The 22457-nt window shown below is 44.6% G+C and overlaps 1 protein-coding gene across 1 annotated transcript in view; it reads left to right on the forward strand.

Moving 5' to 3' along the window:
- Nucleotides 1-365: 365 nt before the first annotated feature.
- The window catches only part of LOC124556183 (suppressor of Mek1-like), a 132618-nt gene continuing 110526 nt past the window's right edge, over nucleotides 366-22457 (forward strand). The window contains exons 1-4 of the mRNA XM_047130178.1: nucleotides 366-381; nucleotides 430-528; nucleotides 1515-1613; nucleotides 15213-15314. Coding sequence (XP_046986134.1) covers nucleotides 366-381; nucleotides 430-528; nucleotides 1515-1613; nucleotides 15213-15314 — 316 coding nt within the window. The remainder of the gene's footprint in view (nucleotides 382-429; nucleotides 529-1514; nucleotides 1614-15212; nucleotides 15315-22457) is intronic.

Raw genomic sequence — 22457 nt, forward strand, 5'->3', positions numbered from 1 at the left:
TAGCAGCGGTACGAAAATCAATCGTGACTAGTGCCATACACGCAGTCGCAGCGTTCCGTCCCGGGGCGGCTTCAGCTACGGTTCTAGTTTCATTGTCGCGTTCTAATCCATCACTATCGCTTTTTGTGAAATTTATCAAATTTTAAAGAAAGGATAAGGGTAGGAATATGACGGTGGCTTGACCACTTAATATTTGCGCCAGATGAAGTAATTTAAAATTACGAAACTGGTCGTGGCTTTAATAAAGTATTTACAACAGCTGCAGCGGTTTTCATTCAACATGCAAAAGTTTGGTTATGGATGGCCGTATAATAGACTGTTATTTTCAGTTTTGCGATCTGCATCTGTAGACCCTGTATTTGACGATGAACGGCTCGGAAAGTGAGGTTCATGTACACTGTGTTGGTTATAATCCCTTTTTCTTTTCAGATAATCAATCAGAATCAAAGTCTTCACCTGAGGGGCAGGAAGATTTCGACGATTTCGAAGAGGAAACAGAAGATTCAATGTCTGACAGTACAGAGAGAGGTAAGTAACGAAACTATGTAAATAGGTCTTGGTGCGTTAAAACAAACCGTGACAGGCAAAACAGTGATACTGACAAGCAATCGTCGAATCAACGACAGTTATCAATTCGTATCTCTTCAGAATTCCAAGCCCACAACGGCAATATAGAGTGTTTCAGGGCCTCGAGGACACATGGTAGGTCACACGGAGATAATTTTGTGCAGAGAAACATGTTGTTTTTAACTGTAGGAGTCGCAAAGATGGTTCTTAGACTACTATTACCATTGCAACGACAAACCACCACCACATCTGTCACTATTCCCAACACAACTGTACACATAAAGCTTTTACGCAATAATTTATTTCGTATTTTTAGACATTATTCACTGTTTGTATAAAATTCATTTTACGCCACACTGTATTTTGCTAATATCCATAATCTGCCTGTTTACAAAACAGGTATATCTAAGCGCGGCGCCAACTCTAATCCAGTGATTCGGTTGCCATCAAGATGTTTTGTTGTAAATAAACACTATGAACATTACAATAATACGCTTCTAATATTAATAAACACGGTTAGCTCGAAAATGGAAGAAGATTACACTCATAGCCAACAGTGAGACGTATGCTGGATAGTGTCTGGGAGCCGACTAATAAATTTGGCGCGCTACTATATGTACTATGTGACATAGTACTATTTCGTACCTCCTAGTACATTATCGATTTACTGTGCCTGTGATTTCTTTAACAAAACTAGAAGCTAAATGTATTGTAGTAATATAAAAATGGCCAGTGACTGCGAGACTTCGCTTAACATTAAGCACCATAAGCGACGGCATATGCACTAGTCGAGCTCTGGGAACAGCCATCCTCTACATTTTGGTAGCTCTATGAGCCACTGATTAAGATAGTATTTTATGCAACCCTATACCCGGTATTTGATAAGTCATAGTAGGAATAGTGAGTGTCATGTGTTCTATATTCTTCGTAATCTCTCTTCCTTTCAGAAGATAATTCCGACTCTGAATTTGCAGACGATGAAGATGGAGATACAGGTGGCGAAGGAGAGAAAATTGAAAATTCAGTGACTGTTAAGGAAGAGGCAGGTAAGAAGTCAAGCTACATAAGTAGGAATTTTCGTTTCACAGTACACCCTTAACTGAAAACAATGGAGCTGATATGTAATCATCGAAATAGTCTATCAACAGTTATCATTTTCACATTTGAAGTAATTTCAGGACGTCACCTACAAACGATAAATCACACGCAGACTATTGTTTTCGGTTAAGAAGTTTTCTTTGAATTTATACACTCCTGGAAATGGAAAAAAGAACACATTGACACCGGTGTGTCAGACCCACCATACTTGCTCCGGACACTGCGAGAGGGCTGTACAAGCAATGATCACACGCACGGCACAGCGGACACACCAGGAACCGCGGTGTTGGCCGTCGAATGGCGCTAGCTGCGCAGCATTTGTGCACCGCCGCCGTCAGTGTCAGCCAGTTTGCCGTGGCATACGGAGCTCCATCGCAGTCTTTAACACTGATAGCATGCCGCGACAGCGTGGACGTGAACCGTATGTGCAGTTGACGGACTTTGAGCGAGGGCGTATAGTGGGCATGCGGGAGGCCGGGTGGACGTACCGCCGAATTGCTCAACACGTGGGGCGTGAGGTCTCCACAGTACATCGATGTTGTCGCCAGTGGTCGGCGGAAGGTGCACGTGCCCGTCGACCTGGGACCGGACCGCAGCGACGCACGGATGCACGCCAAGACCGTAGGATCCTACGCAGTGCCGTAGGGGACCGCACCGCCACTTCCCAGCAAATTAGGGACACTGTTGCTCCTGGGGTATCGGCGAGGACCATTCGCAACCGTCTCCATGAAGCTGGGCTACGGTCCCGCACACCGTTAGGCCGTCTTCCGCTCACGCCCCAACATCGTGCAGCCCGCCTCCAGTGGTGTCGCGACAGGCGTGAATGGAGGGACGAATGGAGACGTGTCGTCTTCAGCGATGAGAGTCACTTCTGCCTTGGTGCCAATGATGGTCGTACGCGTGTTTGGCGCCGTGCAGGTGAGCGCCACAATCAGGACTGCATACGATCGAGGGACACAGGGCCAACACCCGGCATCATGGTGTGGGGAGCGATCTCCAACACTGGCCGTACACCACTGGTGATCGTCGAGGGGACACTGAATAGTGCACGGTACATCCAAACCGTCATCGAACCCATCGTTCTACCAATCCTAGACCGGCAAGGGAACTTGCTGTTCCAACAGGACAATGCACGTCCGCATGTATCCCGTGCCACCCAACGTGCTCTAGAAGGTGTAAGTCAACTACCCTGGCCAGCAAGATCTCCGGATCTGTCCCCCATTGAGCATGTTTGGGACTGGATGAAGCGTCGTCTCACGCGGTCTGCACGTCCAGCACGAACGCTGGTCCAACTGAGGCGCCAGGTGGAAATGGCATGGCAAGCCGTTCCACAGGACTACATCCAGCATCTTTAAGATCGTCTCCATGGGAGAATAGCAGCCTGCATTGCTGCGAAAGGTGGATATACACTGTACTAGTGCCGACATTGTGCATGCTCTGTTGCCTGTGTCTATGTGCCTGTGGTTCTGTCAGTGTGATCATGTGATGTATCTGACCCCAGGAATGTGTCAATAAAGTTTCCCCTTCCTGGGACAATGAATTCACGGTGTTCTTATTTCAATTTCCAGGAGTGTAGTTTGAGTTATGCGCATGACACCTCCATAGACGCCTATGAGTAATAGTAATAATTATCTTTTATTTAAGTTTTTACATGAATGTTAGATTAAATTTGTAACATATATTCATACAGTTTGCCCTAGGACTCATTACACGCTTCACACCTTGGTAGAGACAACTGTTAACCTCGGATAAACTTAGGAATATTCTGTTCCATATTGGGAAATACACAACTGATTCTGCCAATCACAACAAATTTTGTGACTTAAACCGCACCAAAATAAATAAATAAATAAAAAGCATGGCTTATAAAATACGTGAACAACAAATAAGTCATGCCGACCTATCCGGGGTTCCCCAAATTAAATCTCCTGGGCTGACGCATCAGCGCTGAAGTGTGATGGGGTTCCATCATGTGGGAACCAAAGTCTGTTAGCACGGCAAGTGGTATTGTGTTTAGCTGTTCCGTAAGTGTGATATGCGGAAGCTGATGGTAAACTGCTGTAGTTAAGCGTGCTGACGGAAGTACTAATGCTCGAAGTAGTTTATCGACCATTCTGTCACAAATGTTTACGGAAAAGCTCTGTTGGTCTGACTGAACAGCGACAAGATGCAGAGTTCACATCTTCCTAGATGTGTGAATATTCCGACCACTAAGTAAGCATCCCTGAGTAGCAAGCGCGTCTGTGTGTCATTTTTAAGAAGAAATCGCGGTGTAACATCTATTTGAGGTGAAAATAGGGCGGTCGGAGTTGCAGTAGCTTCTGGAGTTGGAACACTCATAGCACATATATCAGCGCAAATCATGTTTAACGTTGCGTTTTTGAATCTGTGAATTAGAACATCCTCAAAATCTGATGCTCTCACATCATGCCTTACGTCGCCAATACATTCAGTTTGAAGACTGCCTGTTGCTCAAAAGCGTCGATACGTTGCCAAGAAGGTATTTTTGTGTCCGTTTCTCCTAGAGTGCAGATTTGTCAATCATTGCGCTGCTATCCAGAGATTTGTTTAGGTTGCCATTGCTGATTCGAGCGCGCAATATTCTGGCGTCTTCTAAACAGAAAAATTTATTGTGAATTGACAAAATGGACTTTGAGGCTTGAATTTATAGGATAATTAAGTCGTACAATCCTGGTGTATGTTTCCTGCATCTACATACAGTACTGGCCATTAAAATTGCTACACTAAGAAGAAATGACGTGTGATTACATTTTCACGCAATTTGGGTGCATAGATCCTGAGAAATCAGTACCCAGAACAACCACCTCTGGCCGTAATAACGGCCTTGATACGCCTGGGCATTGAGTCAAACAGAGCTTGGATGGCGTGTACAGGTACAGCTTGTAACGTCTAGTAAGAAACAAAAACAACATATTATGTAGTAACGAGAAAATTATATGTATCATATTGTGTTATTGTATAAAATTATGTATTTTTTTTTATTATTTATTTTTGAGAATATCTGCGTCGGCGAGTAATGAAACCGCCACAGACGATAAATGTCGAACAAAGATTAAAATGAGTAACTAGTATATAATACGTGACGAATAGCAATTTCTTTGTCTTCTTCATCTGGGAGTCGAACGAGTAAGATACCCTGTGTCGTAGTAGCGAACGCTAGTGTAGCATTCTTTTGTCGAGACTAAGCAATGTACGCCATTACGTGTGAATTCACAAAGGTCTGTAATCACTGAGATATTTAAAGGTTTTAATAGAGTTGTTTAAATGAAAACTTGTATTATTTATTGTTAAGCTTGCTTGCATATTATCCCATCCTGTTGAGACATTTTTCAGTTATATAAATATTATCTGTGGTGCTGAGCTGCGTGGAGAACGAAGAGCCGCTGCCGCGGCGTATTTAAACGACTTACAATATAGTCGAGCATACCGCAAGGAAGCGGTAAAATAATAGTAAAATAATATTATTTCTTTTAGCTCCCAGACTGGCAGTGAAGATCAGCAGATTTTATGATGTGTTGCAGATTGACGCGGGCTGCTGATAGGATATAATTTACAGTGCAAATAATTTAATGTACCTTCAGAATCTGATAGGAATCTTGCTGTGCTCCGTTCTGATCTGGCAAACTTTATAGTGACAACGTATTTTTTAATGAGAGTCTCATGTTCTTGGGCTAGTCGTGGTATGAAATAGCATTTTAACGAGAAATAAAATCCACTGCGAACTTGTGTTTTTGAACGATCACACGGTCTGTAACATCAGTGCTCATAACAAAGTAATTTCAACTTTTAATCACTATGAAGTAGGGAAGATATATTGATTCTTAGCATGAGTTGCAGTTACGAAAAATCGTTCCTTAAATTGTAGGCCAGATACAGAACAATAAGACTTCCATATATACATTTTATTCCGCTAAAGGGTAATGATGATAAAGAAAAGCAAAGCACAGCATTATTAACAGATATTTCGCGGCTCTTTTCGTATATGCGATATTAAAAAAACGTGAAAAGCTGCCCATGCAGCTTCAACACGGTAACGCAGTTCATCAGGAGTAGTGACTGTTGTATTGTGACGAGCCAGTTGCTCGACCACAATTGACCAGACGTTTTCAATTGGTAAGAGATCTGGAGGGCAGCAGTCGAACATTTTCCGTATCCAGAAAGGCCCGTACAGGACCTGCAACATGTGGTTGTGCATTATCCTGCTGAAATGTAGGGTTTCGCAGGGATCGAATGAAGGGTAGAGCCACGGGTCATAACACATCTGAAATGTAACGTCCACTGTTGAAAGTGCCGTCAATGTGAACAAGAGGTGACCGACACGTGTAACCAATGGCACCCCATGCCAGTATGGCGATGACGAATACACGCTTCCAATGTGCGTTCACCGCGATGTCGCCAAACACGGATGCGACCATCATGATGCTGTAAACAGAACCTAGATTCATCCGAAAAAATGACGTTTTGCCATTCGTACACCCAGGTTCGTCGTTGAGTACACCATCGCAGGCTCTCCTCTCTGTGATGCAGCGTCAAAGGTAACCGCAGCCATGGTCTCCGAGCTGATAGTCCATGCTGCTGCAAACGTCGTCGAACTGATCGTGAAGATGGCTGTTGTCTTGCAAACGTCTCCATCTGTTGACTCATGGATCGAGACGTGGTACTCATTTCTCCTCCTTACACGAAGCATCATAACAGCGTTTCACGAGGCAACGCCCGTCAACTGCTGTTTGTGTATGAGAAATCGGTTGGAAACTTTCCTCATGTCAGCATGTCGTAGGTGTCGCCACCGGCGCCAACCTTGTGTGAATGCTCTGAAAAGCTAATCATTTGCATCTCACAGCATCTTCTTCCTGTCGGTTAAATTTCGTGTCTGTAGCACGTTATCTTCGTAGTGTAGCAATTTTAATGGCCAGTAGTGTACATACTACGCAAGTCACCGTATGGTACCGGCGGAGGGTCATTGCCGCTCCATTCGCAAATAGAGAAAGGGAAGAACGACTCTCTATATGCCTCCGTATGAGGCCAAATTTCTCTTCACTTCGTGGTCCTTACGTAACATGTACCTTGTCGACAGTAGAATTCCTCTGCAGTCAGCTTCATATCCCGGAACTCTGAATTTTCTCAGTACTGTTCCGCGAAATCAATGTCGCCTTCCGTCGAGGGATTTCCATTTGAGTTCACGAAGAATCTCCGTTATACTTGAGTGTTGATCGAACTTACATTTTCCCACATTTAGAGACATTTAGAGCCATTCACCACAAGAATTAGAAATGTTGTCTAAGACGTTTTATGTCCACCAGTCACTCAACGACAACTTCCCGTGAAAAATAGCATCATCAAAAAGAGCAGCAAATTTCTTATTGCGCTATCCATCAGATCACTTATGTATACAGAGAATAAGAGCTCTCGTATCACTCTTCCTGGGGTACTTTCAACGATACTCTTGTGTGATGAACACTCGCCGTCGAGGACTAGATTTATTACTTTAGGGGTTCAATTAATGTAGTAATAAGGGCGCCAGGCTGGTTACTACAAGCCATTTAAAGCCTGCTACAGTATGAAATTACACAGAGAGAAAAAATGCTTGGTGATGCGGAAATATGGAGCAACAGGAAATGAAACATAAACATTGTCAAGTATGTTGCGGAGTCGTAGAGTTTTAACTATCACCTCGGAAAAATAAAATTACGAAATTAATTTGCCGGCCGAAGTGGCCGCGCGGTTCTGGCGCTGCAGTCTGGAACCGCGAGACCGCTACGGTCGCAGGTTCGAATCCTGCCTAGGGCATGGATGTGTGTGATGTCCTTAGGTTAGTTAGGTTTAACTAGTTCTAAGTTCTAGGGGACTAATGACCTCAGCAGTTGAGCCCCATAGTGCTCAGAGCCATTTTTGAAATTAATTTTTTGTTTGTTTTCGAAGTACATATCTGCAGTCCCGATACACATCGAAATCCTACCGCCACAGTACCACGGCACACTGCTAGGGGAACGAAAACAAAATGGCACAGCACGTTGATAGAGTGGGGTATAGTGCGGTAATTCGTTTTTGGCATCAGCGAAACTGATGCTGTTGCGTCAGGCCACCCAGTTTGCTTCACCCGTCTGTTTTGGGCTAACACAGCTCCAAAACTCCCCTGATGCTGAAAACGAATCACCGCACGCTCTATACGTTATCAATGCGCTGCGTAATTTTGTTATACCTCCTCTAGGGCCTCGATACGGTACTGTGGAACGAGGATTTGTTTGTTTGTATTCCAGAACTGTAGTCGTGTACTTGCAAACAAAGAAGAAATTGAAATTTTCTGGCAGATTAAAACTGTGTGCCGGACCGAGACTCTAACTCGGGACCTTTGCCTTCTGCCCAGGGAAAGTTCCTTCTAGGATGGAGAGCTTTCCTTCGACTATCAATATTCTAGCGGCGCGTTAGTCTATTTTTCCATCGTGTCGGAGTCGTTCTCTAGAAACAGACGTTTGCAGTGTCTAAGTAAACGAACTAGAGTGCAGAGGGGTGTGTCAAGACAGGTTCTAACGAGCAGCTAACTGTCCATTTCCAGGAAGACCTCTTTTGCTTCCGCACGAACTACCGTCGTGGGCTAAAGCGTACACGTGCCTGAAACAGTTTATGGAATCACATCACAAACATATATTCATACGTATTTTACATGTAATTCCGCAGCGGGAGCTCGGAACTGTTAATAACGTGTTTGTATTAGTGCAGTAACGTGTTTGCCTTAGTGCAGGCGCCAAGTGCTTCGAATACATCAAGTTGCAGACAGTGGACTGCAGCGTGCGAGGGCCACGCCAAGCACACATCAGTATCTTTCAACAGAGCAGCCATTGTTCTAACGAAACAACTAAAACAGAACAAACGTTATTTTAGAATACGAAGATACGTCTGCTCTACCACCACTCAAAAGCAATTATCTCTAAAGCCCTGAATTTGTGTAGTCAGTTTTTGAATATTAACGAATCTAACGTCTTCAGAAGTCCAAGTCGCTGAACAAAAAATTTGTGTAACAGACAGTTATGAGCAGTAAAGTCACAGAAGTCACCAAGGAGGTATTAACCGGAAAAGAAACCATAAATTTGCTTGATGCCTTATAAAAGTGCTTGCTGCAAAGTAATGCCTAGCAATTTTTTTATGTGAAAACTGTTCAGGCTATTTTAAATAGTACAAAAGTGATTAACATTTTACACCTTTTTTCCTCATGTTTACATATTTATTTCTTGTCATAGTCACTCTGAGTCGAACGCATTTCTCCCAGCGACAGACCAATTTGTTGGTACCGTCGCCGTAAAATGTTTGACTTTGTTGTCGGAGCCTTAACCCAGTTTCTATTTGTGCCGCTGCATCGCTATCAAAGAGAAGTCTTCGAAGGTGTTCTTCAAGGTTTGGGAACAGATGAAAATCGGATAGGGCAAAGTCGGGGGTCTGTATGAAGGATGATCGGCGACAGTGAAATCAAGGCGTGAGACTGTTGCTGATGTCACAGCGCTCGTCTGTGGTCTGGCATTGTCATGAGTGGACGAACTCTTCGAATTCGGAACTCTATTACAGCACGCTGTTTCTCCCGCGGCGACGTAACTACCTTACACACCGCCATGTTACACGCTACAATTCGGAGCCGTCTAACAGCAGAGCACTGCAAATACGTAGACGTGAAGAATAAACATGCAGAATGTTAATAACGTTTGGTTTATTTAAAAAGCTTGACGTGTTTTCACAAAAAAAATTCGGAGGCATTACTTTTCAACACGCCTCCGTATGTTATCATATGAAGTACTTATAGAGTGATGGTTATGTTCCTGTTCTCCTTGTTGTTGTTGTTGTTTTTTGGTCCTCAGTCCGTAGATAGGTAACACGCAGCTCTCCAAACTAGTCTGTTGTGCACAAGTCTCTTCATCTCTTACGTAACTACTACAGCCAACATTTGAACCTTGCAAGATTCCCTCAGCCCGCATCTCGTGGTCGTGCGGTAGCGTTCTCGCTTCCCACGCCCGGGTTCCCGGGTTCGATTCCCGGCGGGGTCGGGGATTTTCTCTGCCTCGTGATGGCTGGGTGTTGTGTGCTGTCCTTAGGTTAGTTAGGTTTAAGTAGTTCTAAGTTCTAGGGGACTGATGACCATAGATGTTAAGTCCCATAGTGCTCAGAGCCATTTGAACCAAGATTCCCTCAATATGTCCGTCTCAAAATAGCCGCGGGAAGGTACACGGTGACACAGGAGCTGTGCAGTTATACTGAGCTTGCCTTTTAACCTGAGAACATAATTCAGCAAATTTTTTTGGAAATATTCGAATACTGGCAATATTTTGTTTAGGATAGTGTGTATGTGTGTGTGTGTGTGTGTGTGTGTGTGTGTGTGTGTGTGAGAGAGAGAGAGAGAGAGAGAGAGAGAGAGAGAGAGAGAGAGAGAGAGAGAATAATACGCTGAGATTAGCTTGAGAGGGGAGAGGGATGGGGGAGAGTGGCTAGGCTTCTGGCTGTGGCGGCAGTAGGGGCGACGACGACGACTTCGTTGACGTCACTGCAGAGGGTGACGGAGTCGGTGTGCGGACATTTGCCACGCCGGACATTTGCCACGATTTTACCTGCTCCGAAGGGTTGGGTCCCTTGTCTCCCCCTCCTCCTCTTCCTCCTCCTCCGCATTGCTTACTGAGCCTTTAGTCCGCAGCTCGTAGTCGTGCGGTAGCGTTCTCGCTTCCCACGCCCGGGTTCCCGGGTTCGATTCCCGGCGGGGTCAGGGATTTTCTCTGCCTCGTGATGACTGGGTGTTGTGTGCTGTCCTTAGGTTAGTTAGGTTTAAGTAGTTCTAAGTTCTAGGGGACTGATGGCCATAGATGTTAAGTCGCATAGTGCTCAGAGCCATTGAAATGAGCCTTTCCGCAGGTTTACTTAACATAGAACCAGAATCTCTTTGGATTTTCCGCCACGTGTCTAGAGAGAGTTTCGTTGTGGAAACTAGTAAATGCATCTCTCATTGAAATCCGCACCAAATTTCGAGCCTCAGAAAACTTTGCCAATCTTGGAGATTTTGCGTTCGTCTAAATTATACTTGCCTTTTTCGGTGTTCCTGCAGCAGCTTTCTGTCGTGTTTTGTGTACCATGGGGGATCAGTTCCGTCTCTTATTAATTTATTTGGTATGAATCTATCGAGTGCTGTTGATACTATTTCTTTGAACTTAAGCCACATATGGTCTTCACTCACATAGTTTGGAAGGATTGGAGACTGTCTCTTAGAAATACGTCAACCGAATTTTTAGTTGCTTTTATAAATAGGTATATTTCACGTTTAGTTTTGGTGAATTTCTTTGTTAAGGAATTGAGCCTCGCTACGACTGTGTGTTCACTAATCTCTGTACGTCGTGATGCTCAGGATTATTTGTGGCTAAGAGGTCAAGTGTGTTTTCGCAACCACATACAATCTGAATGGCCTCATGATCTAATTCTTCAAAATAATTTTAAAAAAGCATTTAGAACAATTACGGAAATTGTTTTCTATCTACAATAGGGTCTGAAAATGTATTTTTGTCAACATACGGAAGGTAGATTGAAGCACTGCCAACTATAATTGTATGAGTAGGGTACCTATTTGTGATGAGACTCAAGTCTTCTTTGAACTGTTAAGCAGCTGTTTAATCTGAGACCGGGGGTCGGCAAAGGAGCCAGTTACTAATTTATTCCGGTTGTCGAATATAACGTCTGCCCATACTAAGTTACAGGAACTATCTGCTTCAGTGTCGCTTGTGAGCTGGAACACACATTACATTATTTTTCCTTAAGTTGTGCTTCTTGTTTCTGTTGTAGTGCAGATCATTACAATTATGGCTTTTCCCACCAAAACCTAGGATGCTTCCTCTGTGACCCTGTAAATCCAAGAGCTAAACAATGTAGAACAACGACGTACATTACAAGCATAGCATTCTGTATTACTTCATTTCCTTATTTCTAACATTTTAAAATTGTACGTCGACTTTAGATTGCATGTCAGTCATAGATGTTCTTATCTCTATTTAGTGAACGTATTTTCAGTCATGTTTTGAACATTGTCCCGCTACACTTTATTAACTAATGTTTCACCGCGAGGGATATCGCATTTTAGAGAGTAAATTAATATGGAGTATGTCGTTCTTCTTTTCAATCATTCACATACTCATTTCTTCTTTCCTTGTTGTCTTTTGGGCATGCAGTTGTAGTAATTAAAGTAGGTACAAATGCAGTGATCAAAAAGAAATGATTAGCGTACATTCGCATTCTGTTTACATCGTTCCTTTCTTGTTGCTCCCATGGCGATGGACTGTTTCTAACTCAATCAGTAAGCGTGAAAGGAAGCTACCGTACAGACAGAGGAATCTATACTTATACTTGGCAGAACTAATTACATACTGGCATAATCATCGGTATTGCCTTCACTTCCCAAAAGTTATAAATATTTCGATTCGTAAAAGAAGCTCTGTATTTGACCAGGATCTGGAAGAAGAAAGTCCCTTACGTATTGGTTGTATCGAGTAAGATGTGGAGACGGCGGTTTGAAAGCGGACAGAAGTAGTACGAGGAAGGACGTCCCTTACCTGAGGGATAGCTACCTGGCGAAGGGGCAAGTGTGGCAAATGTCCGGCATTCGGCGGAGGCGGAGTCATCGGTGAGGGTTATGACGTTATGAACAAAGGAGGACAGTACACACTATGACTGTTTTTCATCCAGACCCACCACTGAATTCCTACTGGAGTGTTACTTTGAGATGAAGAGTCTGGCACAGCAGAAAAGTTGTGGCCGGCCCCGCGATCCGGACTACTGATGACCCAAAAACAAAGTAGCAGTTATATAAATATTCTCGGACTTCTTGCCACTTCAATTCAGGTTAAAACCTCAAACTTTCGATGATTTCAACCGTCGTCTTCGTCAGGAGCAACTGACTGTAGCGGCACTACATCCAGCAAAATATGCAGAGTCCTGGGAAGACGAGGTATCAGATCTATTTTCCTATCTCCTAAGAAGATACAGCAGATGCTACGCCCTGTTAAGGACAGTCTCTGGCTCAGGATTCCTGGAATTTACAACATCCCATTTGAATGCAGAAGCAGTTTCAATGGTCAGTCCATACGCAGCGTTTCCGACCGCTGTGCAGAGCATCAGCGGCATATTAAAAATCGAGAACTGGAGAAATCTTCAGTTCCTGAGCACAGCCTCACAAACAAACATAAAATACTGTTTGACGAAACAAAAGTTTTGTCCTAGGCTCCCACGCACTGAGACTCTATAACTAAAGAGGCTGTAGAAATAAGAATGAGTGAGAAAACCTACAACTGTGACAGCGGATAGAATCTAGCGGTGCATGGAAACGAGCTCTCGATGCAGAGAAGAGCTAGATATATTCGTCGCAATGTTTACGCTACGACAGGAGCGGTGGGGCTATAACAGCGCAGACGTTGACACCAAGTGCATCAGCATGACGTAACTAACAACTAATCAGAAACCGTCTTTGGACTATATATGGCCACCACACCTGCAATTTCGACAATCAGTTGCTCCTGACGAAGACGATGGTGGAAATTGTCGAAAGCTCGAGGTTTTGCCGTGATGGGGCAAGAAGTCCGAGTATGTTTTATACAAAAGTCCCGTCGCGAAAGACTTCGTTCTTAAAGTAACAGTTATGTTGCCACTAACAAATACTTTTCAGTGAGAAAACAAAGAATTAGGCAAAGATGTTATGACTGTTATTCCCGGTCTTACTAAGTAAATCGGGTTTGTGGGGAGCTCTGAATAAACCATTACTGCTGTCTGTAGTTGTTGGTTGTAATATTATTTTTTCAGCAACGTTTTACAGCTGTTCAGTAATTTGCTGTTGCACGTATGTTAGAATACGTTTTTTACTGTCTGACACTTGTAGAAAGTCAAGATTGACAGCTAGTTGTTTACTCTGTGAAGTAGTCGTAGGCGCGTCCGGGCAGGCATCAGGAGCCAAAAGGATGTCAGGGTTTGCCTGCTGCAGATGCCTAGGACTACCTTACAGGTTCTCTCTGTACAGGCACATTTTTAAAATACTCGGTAAAGGTGGGCAGGTGAAACCGAGGGTGTTACCGAACTGAGGGGTCTTAGCGGGATCAGTTGCAGTCTTATTCATGCGTGTGTCAGTGTCGCAGCCCATCATGATGACGTCACAGGAGCGCGCGAAAGGCTGAAAATGCACAAGTTCTCTACGCTGCTTTGGATCACCTTCATACTTCATCGAATGGTCTTGAATGGTCCTTAGTGGTCCCACGAGAACAAAAACTGCGGCCGTGCTGCACCCCAAAGGGATAAAATCACGCTGAATAGGGATGCGGTCCTACAATGTCCTTAGGGGAGGATTGAAACGTTCGCGTGTGTCGGCAATGTCAATGGTTATCAAGAACGTCGTCTTGTCGCTCACAGCGCTACGAAATGTCGTCTTTTATAGCGAAATGGGTGGGAATCAACTCCCCAAGGAAAGAGGGAGGGGCTTATTGATGCCTTTTATGCCGACCCATGAGGTCTTTTCCAGTCTGTTTCTGAGCGGCGGTTTGTCTGAAATGTTTTTCTCGGCTATCCCTAAGAAAACCGCGTGATTTCAACGGAGGCGTCAAAAGAAGGGGCGAAATGTTGGCAAGATGGGGTGCGACGACCTTTCCATCGTGTGATCTGTCGACAATGGCGTTGGGCAGAATTGTGGTGAAATCTGGTGACAATGTGACATAATTAATCCACCTAACACCTCACATGAACTGAACTCTGGCCTTTTTTCGCATTTGTCGAGACCTTAAGGTTTGAACCGTCGTCGAGACCGAGGGTGAAGTTGCAGGGCGCCACGTTTTCGCATCATTACAGAAGAATGGTGTAGGCACCTTTGAGCCAAATTTCAAATTTCTGCTTCGCAATGGGAGACATTACGGTGTTTCGAAAAATTGATCCTTTAATTGTGTTCCACAGTGCACATATAAACACTTTCATCCGTTGTGATTCCGTGGATGTTCCTGGCGTCTTATATGTTTCTGCTCTTCACGGGTATGCTGCCGGATAATATCTTCTTCACTACACGATATTTCGGCGATCCATCTGGCCGCTATCTTCAGGTGGAACCGCTGAGTACACAATCACGCCGGAACTGAATGAACATCAGAAACGGCGTCTCCTTTATACGCCGGGTCCAGGCCACTGCGCCTGCGTGAGAAGCGGAGGAACTGCCCCCTGCGAAGCGAAGAATTGCAGCGTCGCTGGCGGGAGAATCTAGCGAAAGTAATAAATCACAAATTAAGATGTAGCTGGTCGAAAACCAGACCGTTCTTGTTTTATATCAGACAAAATAGGGTTCCATATCTTGCTTAAAGGATATCGTGTAATGAAGACAATCATATCCGGCAGCATACCCGTGAAGAACATAAAGACTTTCATCCTTTTAATGTTGAACTATCGTTATAATCAGTTCTCTTACATGTTTAACAATGACCTGCACAAAATATAAGCTTTAGGTGTACTTTTATGGCCATTACTTTGTATCTTTTCAATGAAAGTGGAATCTCCGATGGTTGCTGATAGAAGCAACGGAAGCTCTGTGGCAGCACTTGATCAAGGCTCCCTCGTGGAAACCAAGCCAAACATCAAAGTGGAACAAGGTGAGCCTTGAAACTAGTTAACTGTAATTTTATAACTCGTATAAATCTTGAGAATGGAAACGATAATATCAAGAAGTGTTCGTATTGGTGCATCTCCTGCGATCAATTCTTATAAGCAAAGCTTGTCAAAGATAGTATGGATGTAACGTCGTTAAAGCATTCAGTGTGTTAAGGAAATTTGTGACTCGCGATGCAAGTCTAGCAGTTTTCTTTGCGTACTGTGACAAGTTGGTTGTTTCAAAGAAGCTTCAGTCGCGTTCTGCGTGCTATATCGATGAACAACCGCAGAATCAAAACTGCTGAATTTCGAAACCCTTCATTATACATACACCAGCTGAGTACCCAGCATTGCACGGGTATGTAATTATTCATGTCTTCTTTTAGACCATCTCCACCTTCCCTCTCTCTCTGCATATTTTGTGCATCTCCTCCTGCCCCCCCCCCTTTTCTCTGCCCATATCTTCCGGCCTCTGTTCTGTCATTCTGTCAATCTCCACTTCTCATATATACATGTCCTCCTCCCATATGTCCATATCTTCCTCTTCTCTCTCTCTCTGTCCATCTGCCCCTCTCGTTAAGTCTGGCTGCCTTCTCCCTCCCCCTCCCCCCTCTCTGACTCTCCCTGGCCACTCTCCTCTGGCCACACGCCCGCCCCAGTAGGAGGTTGGAGGTTTTTCATCCTACAGGATTTCTTTCCAGATACCAAGTAAAGCGTGAACCAAGTATGGTTTATATCGATCCAGGAATTTAGGGGGAGTTTTTACCCAAAACTTCACACATTTACGCACATGTCACATGCATTCCACACATTTCACCTTTTCCATTTTCACGCTGCACTCTGTATCCCCTGAACTATGCGTCGTTCAAAGTTATACAATGAGGGGACAAAAGTCATGGGACATCACCTAATATCGTGTCGCACCTCCTTTTGCCCGACGCAGTGCAGTAACTCGACGTGGCATGGACTCAACAAGTCGTCCGAAGTTCACTGCAGAAATATTAAGCCGTGCTGTCTCTACATTGCGAAAGTGTTGCTGGTGCAGGCTTTTGTGCACGAACTGACCTCTCTATTATGTCCCACAAATTTTCATTTGGATTCATGTCCGGCGATCTGGGTGGCCAAACCATATGCTCGAATTGTCCAGAATTTTGTTCAAACCAGTTACGAACAAATGTGGGCCAGTGACATGGCCGGCCGCTGTGGCAGAGCTGTTCTAGGCGCTTCAATCCAGAACCGCGCTGCTGCTACGGTCGCACGTTCGAATCCTGCCTCGGGCATGGATGTGTGGGATGTCCTTAGGTTGGTTAGGTTTAAGTAGTTCTAAGTCTAGGGTACTGATGACCTCAGATGTTAAGTCCCACAGTGCTTAAAGCCATTTAAACCATTTGAACTAGTGACATGACACATTGTCATCCACAAAAATTCCATCGTTGTTTGGAAACATGACGTCCATGAATGGCTACAAATGGTCTCCAAGTAGCCGAACATCCAGAGGACCTAGTCCAAGTTACGTAAACATAGCCCACATCGTTCCCTACCATCAGCTCTTACCAACTGAAATTGGGACTCACCTGACCAAGCCAAGATTTTCCAGTCGTCTAGGGTCCATCCGATATGGTCACGAACCCGGGAGAGGCACTGCGGGGGATGTGCTGTTAGAAAAGGCACTCGCGTCGATCATCTGCTACCATAGGCCATTAACGCCAAATTTCACCGCTCTGTCATAACGAATGCGTTCATCGTACGTCTCACGGTGATTTCTGCGGTTATTTCACGCAGTGTTGCTTGTCTCTTAGCTCAGACAACTCTATGCAAATGCCACTGCTCTTGGTCGTTAAGTGAAGGCCGTCTGCCACTGAGTTATCCGTGATGAGAGGTTAATGCCTGAAATTTTGTATTCTCGGCACACTCTTGACACTATGGATCTCGTAATAGTGAATTCCCGAAATGGGAATTTCCGAAATGGGATGTCCCATACGTCTAGCTCGAACTACCATTCCGTGTTCAGAGTCTGTTAATTCCCGTCGTGCGGCTACAATCACGTCGGAAACATTTTCACATGAATCAACTGAGTACAAATGACAGCTCCACCTGTGCAGTGCCCTTTTATACCTTGTGCACGCGATACTACTGCCATCTGTATATGTGTAAATCGCAGTCCCTTGACTTTTGTCACGTAAGTGTAATTCTGCTAGTACATTCAGTGGTACATGTGATTGCTGTCTGCGAAACATGTCGCAAGTAGATTTCGTGGTAAAGAAGTAATAAATTAAAACGTCACATCGGAAGCGACAGTTTTACCGTTTGAACAGCGAAAATGTAAAGCGGTAGACATCGTTTCTTTCATAATTTTGTGGGGGGTGTGAGCGAGAAATTCTCGAAAAGGATTGCAATTAAGCGCAAAGGTTGTTGGAACTCACTAAGTCCTCTCATTCTCAAATAATGGATGAACAAAGTCTGGGTATTTGTGCGTTGTGGGGAACGCTTGTTTTTCAGCCCCCATCCCTTCGGTAAGTAGGTGGTTCTTACCCCTCCCCCCCCTCCCCCACCACACACCAAAGCGCTTCTTTCTAGACAGGAAATGATGTGTATACCAAGTTTGTTTGGAATCGATCCAGTAGTTTAGGACGAGACGTGAAACGTACATACATACATGTTTTTTATGGTATGTATGGATTTGAATCTGACCGGGAGCGTCTCAAGTAGGAGTTGCTACAGGGTTCAGTTGTAGGTGCGTTGCTTTCCTTAACATGTAAGTTCACCGATCATAAAATTAGTCTCCCGTAGAGAAATCATTACATGCATTATGTAATACTGTGTAATTACGTCCCTGGACTTCATAACCGCCTGGATTCGGTTAGAAAGTGAGTCCACAAGGTTGTGCAAGTACGTCGCATCCAAGTTAAAGACACTCACCGAGGATTTTATCACGCAGTTTCGGGGATGCTGATGTCGGCATTTTTCCCACAGTTCCAACAAGTTCCACAGTTTTTCTGTCGGGTTTAAGTCAGGTAATTTTGCAGGCCAATCGAGCTGTAATACGTTATGGTGGGGTGGGGTTCAGAAAAGGAGTCACATATTCTTCCAACCCTACGAATTTTGCTGTTGTTTTATTTATGTGCTTGTGTGAGCAATGTTTATTGCATGCAGTTCCCGTCGCAATATGCTCCCGCCAACAGATGGGAATGGCCCTTCATTCACTGCCTACAGCAATTCCTATCGTGTTAGGAAGCGATTTTGAGATCTTCGGTGTCTCTCAGTTACGATCTTTCTCCGTCGTGTTTCGTGGCCAGGTGCGTTACAGCACTGCTTCTGCATATGTAGAACAGTCCACCACGAAACACCAACAAATTCAGCAACTTGACACACCATATGGCCAGGGACACAGCCAAACACAAATGCCCTTTTTGCCTCTGTATCACGTCCTTACATTTACTAATGTTTACGTACAGTGGCCACTTGGAACGTGAATGTCTGAATTATCGCTACTGCCTTATGCTAATTTAGAGGCAGGGGGCGTGCGGTTGAGCGAGTGATTAAGTCGCTGCGCCATCTGCAAAGGCTTAACGATTCATCTGTGCGTGCGGACCGTGGTGACTAATCTTCCATCCATTTAGCTAATCACTAACCTGCCGCTGAACATACGATGATTCAACAAATTTTTCTCTTTGCAGATAGCAAGTGCTGCTGTGAAAGACGTTGAAAAGTGTACCGCTGTAGATAGTGCTATAACGTATAAAATAGTGCTCTCTCAAGCACTGCTCTTTCTCTGAAATTTTCAGAGCTGAGTAACATATTGGGCATACATAGGAAAAGAAATCCACTACTGTACAGTTGCACTATTGATGACAAACAGCTGGAGACAGCGTCTGCCGTAAAATATCGAGGCGAAACTATGCAGAGCGAACTAAAGTGGAATGATCATATAAAACATATAGTGGGAAAGCAGACACCAGACTCAGATTCATCGAAAGAATCTTAAGGAAATGTAACTCATCCACGAAAGAAGTGGCTTATTCATGAGTATCGCTCATCTATCTGGGGTCCCTATCAGGTAGGACTGGTAGAGGAGATAGAGAAGATCCAACGGAGAGCCGCGCGTTTCGTTACGGGGTTGTTTAGCTGGTGAGAGAGCGTTACGGAGATGATAAGCAATCTCCACTGGCAGACGTTACAAGAGAGACGTTGTGCATCACGGAGAGATTTACTATTGAAATTTTATGACAGCACTTTTCAGGAGGAATTGGAGAACATATTACTTACCCCACAAACATCTCGCGAATTGACCATGAGGGGAAAATTCGACAAATTAGAGTCAATGCAGAGACTTATCGACAATCATTCTTCCCACGCACTATTCGCGAGTGGAACAGGGTTGAGGGGTCAGATAGTGGTACCGAAAGTACCCTCCGCCACACACCATTAGGTGGCTTGCGGTGTATGATGTAGATGAGTGTGCCTTTTCCAGCAAGTGCATTGTGTGGCTGTTAGGTTCAAAAATACCCCCAAGGGCTACCGACCACTCATCAGAATGCGAGTTGGGAGACGTTCAACTTTCGCCCGGATAAGTCGCACGCAGTTGATTCGCACCAAAATTATTTGAACAGTTTGTTGAGGTGACGAAATATGGGTTTGGAAGTTTTCCGTCCATTGGTAAATCAACAATGAATAATTATTCTTGGAGGATGCACTTAATCAGTGGACGAATCAATGTCATTATCCTTAGTTAGTAGTATCTGTTGGCGAGATATACTGCCACCTGAACAGTGGCTAAGGCTACCGTGGATTGTCATAGCGTGGAAGATGAATTTGGAAAAGCAGTGCAGCAATGACAAAGGTCAGTTGAAAACTAATAATACGAGCGTGGTTGGGTCTAAGCCTTGTTACATAGTGTGTTACTTACTAAATAAATAAATGAAATAAAATAGTATGTACTGTTATCCATTCAGATAACATTTTTCCTCCAAAATTGGAGTAACTTCAATATTCACAAAGTAAAGACATATTTTCATTTAGGAACATGTCAAGTTTCGCAGCAAAAAAAGCTTTGTTTGTTAACCATCTCTCACCTTTGTCGATCGCCACAAACTTAACTGTTGCAATGAAGCATGAGAAAAGAAATGTAGGATAAGGGAGGTTACAGTTGACTTACCATGGAAGGGTTTGCTCTTTTTGCGAAGAACACACGAACCGGTGAACGTTGGAACATTGTAATGAGGCACAATTACGAACAAATGTGTGACGAGTACGCGTGCATAGAGGATAAAAAGCTACGTTATCCCCGAAAAATTGGTGTTCGAGACGGCAGTCTACAGCATCTTGGATTACTGTTTTTCGAGTCGATCAACACCACAAGGCACAGCGAGTGGCGCAGTTTCAGCGCCGTATCACTGCACAAAAACCAACAATCCTAGAAAGAACAGCAAGTGATGCAAAAACCAAATGTGAATTGTTTAAGTTTGCTGCTGTAGGTAGTTGGTGTGTGACCAATCAGTGTGGAGGAAGTTATGCTTGTTGTTATAACTAGGAGTAACACAACCGTTGTACGGTTTATTCACACAGCACTGATACAGATAATTCGGTTACCAAGCACCAGGTTGTAGATGAACACTTTAGGGGAAATTATGTAAGTTGATGGCGGTTATATCGATGTCCAGAAAGTGCAAGTGAAATGCAGAATTCAGGCGTAAACCAAAAGTCCGTTGACATGATAAGCCTAGTGAATGTTGAAGTCCAAGTTCCAGCATAGCATTCGGATCCTAAGACCACAGCACAGCCGAATCAACATCGAACAGCACGTCCACCGCAGCAGAGTACTTATGAGTAGTGGAGTAGAAACTTAGCACTATGAGAACTGGCCTGTAGACATCTGGACCGGCGTTAAATAAGGCCTCATAGTTATGGCTGTATATTCTGGGCATCCAGTCGCTGTGTTTGGAAGCAACCGCGCTAAGGCGGCCTGCGATGTTAGCGGGGGGCCGCGCACGAAGTGCGGCCAAAGATGCATACCTCGGCCGCGCGTATTGGAGCGTGCCTGCGCTCGGTGCGGAGATTTTAATAGTGGTGGATACCACACGCCTTCCCCACTGGGGAAGCATCTGCCGCTAATGAACGCCACATCCGTGGGGTCTTCCTCCGAGTCCTCAGCGGCGTTGGTGGCCCAGGTCACAGGAGCATACGGACGAAAACGCTCCGGCCGGGGGCAAAGATTGTATGGTGTTGACTTCAGCAGGGGAGCCAATGGAGCAGGAGAAGTCAGCGGCATGTCTTGATACTCATCAGAAATTACCCTTGGTTGATGACCAGGCGATATCTCGTAGCCCAGGAAGGTCTGGTGTTACTCTGGCTGGGTGGCTAGGGGTAGGATGGGAACTAAGTGACTGGTAATGGTAGTTCGCAGAAGGTGACGGAAAAAACTATTATAGATGAAGCTGATTGGCATGTCGCAGAACAACCCAGTCCGGAAGCTGCACCCTGAAGATCTTCCTGCCCCGGCGCTGGACAATTGTTCCAGGCTGATTGCTGGCCAAATCCTTTTGCCCACACCAAGGGCAGAATTTGGAAGCAGGTAGTGGTGGTGGTGCTGGCTGTGGCGTCAGCACGAGCAGGCTCAAGAGGGTCCGGGGCTGCCGTCTGTGGAGAGGTTCCATATAACTTTTGTCTCTGATGGGTGTGGACCTGTAACTGCTCAAAAAAAAAAAAAAGATACATCGGTGGAGAGATCCTGGAGACATGTCTTTATCCGAGTTTTGAAACTGCAGACCATCCTCTTGGTTTCTCCATTCGATTGTGGATGGAAGATGAGCATTGGAATGTGGCGAATGCCATGGCGGGTACAGAAACCACGAAACTCTTCGCTATGGAATTATGGACTATTGTCAGTTACGAGCACTTCCAGAAGGCCTTCAATCGCAATATGTTTTTCTAAGACTGTGATGGTGTTAGCAGTTGACGTGGCATTGCATCGGACAATGTACGAAAATCGGGAGTAAGCATCGACCATTATCAAGAACATGGCGTTAAACAGTGGCCCGGCAAAATAAATGTGTACATGCTCCCAAGGGCGAGCACATGGTGGTCAAGAAACAAATGAATGTCGGGGGCTGCCTGTTGGCTTTGGTATGATGGATATGTTTGTGTGA

This window comes from Schistocerca americana, chromosome X (assembly GCF_021461395.2).
Source record: "Schistocerca americana isolate TAMUIC-IGC-003095 chromosome X, iqSchAmer2.1, whole genome shotgun sequence".
Classification (NCBI taxonomy): Eukaryota; Metazoa; Arthropoda; class Insecta; order Orthoptera; family Acrididae; genus Schistocerca; species Schistocerca americana.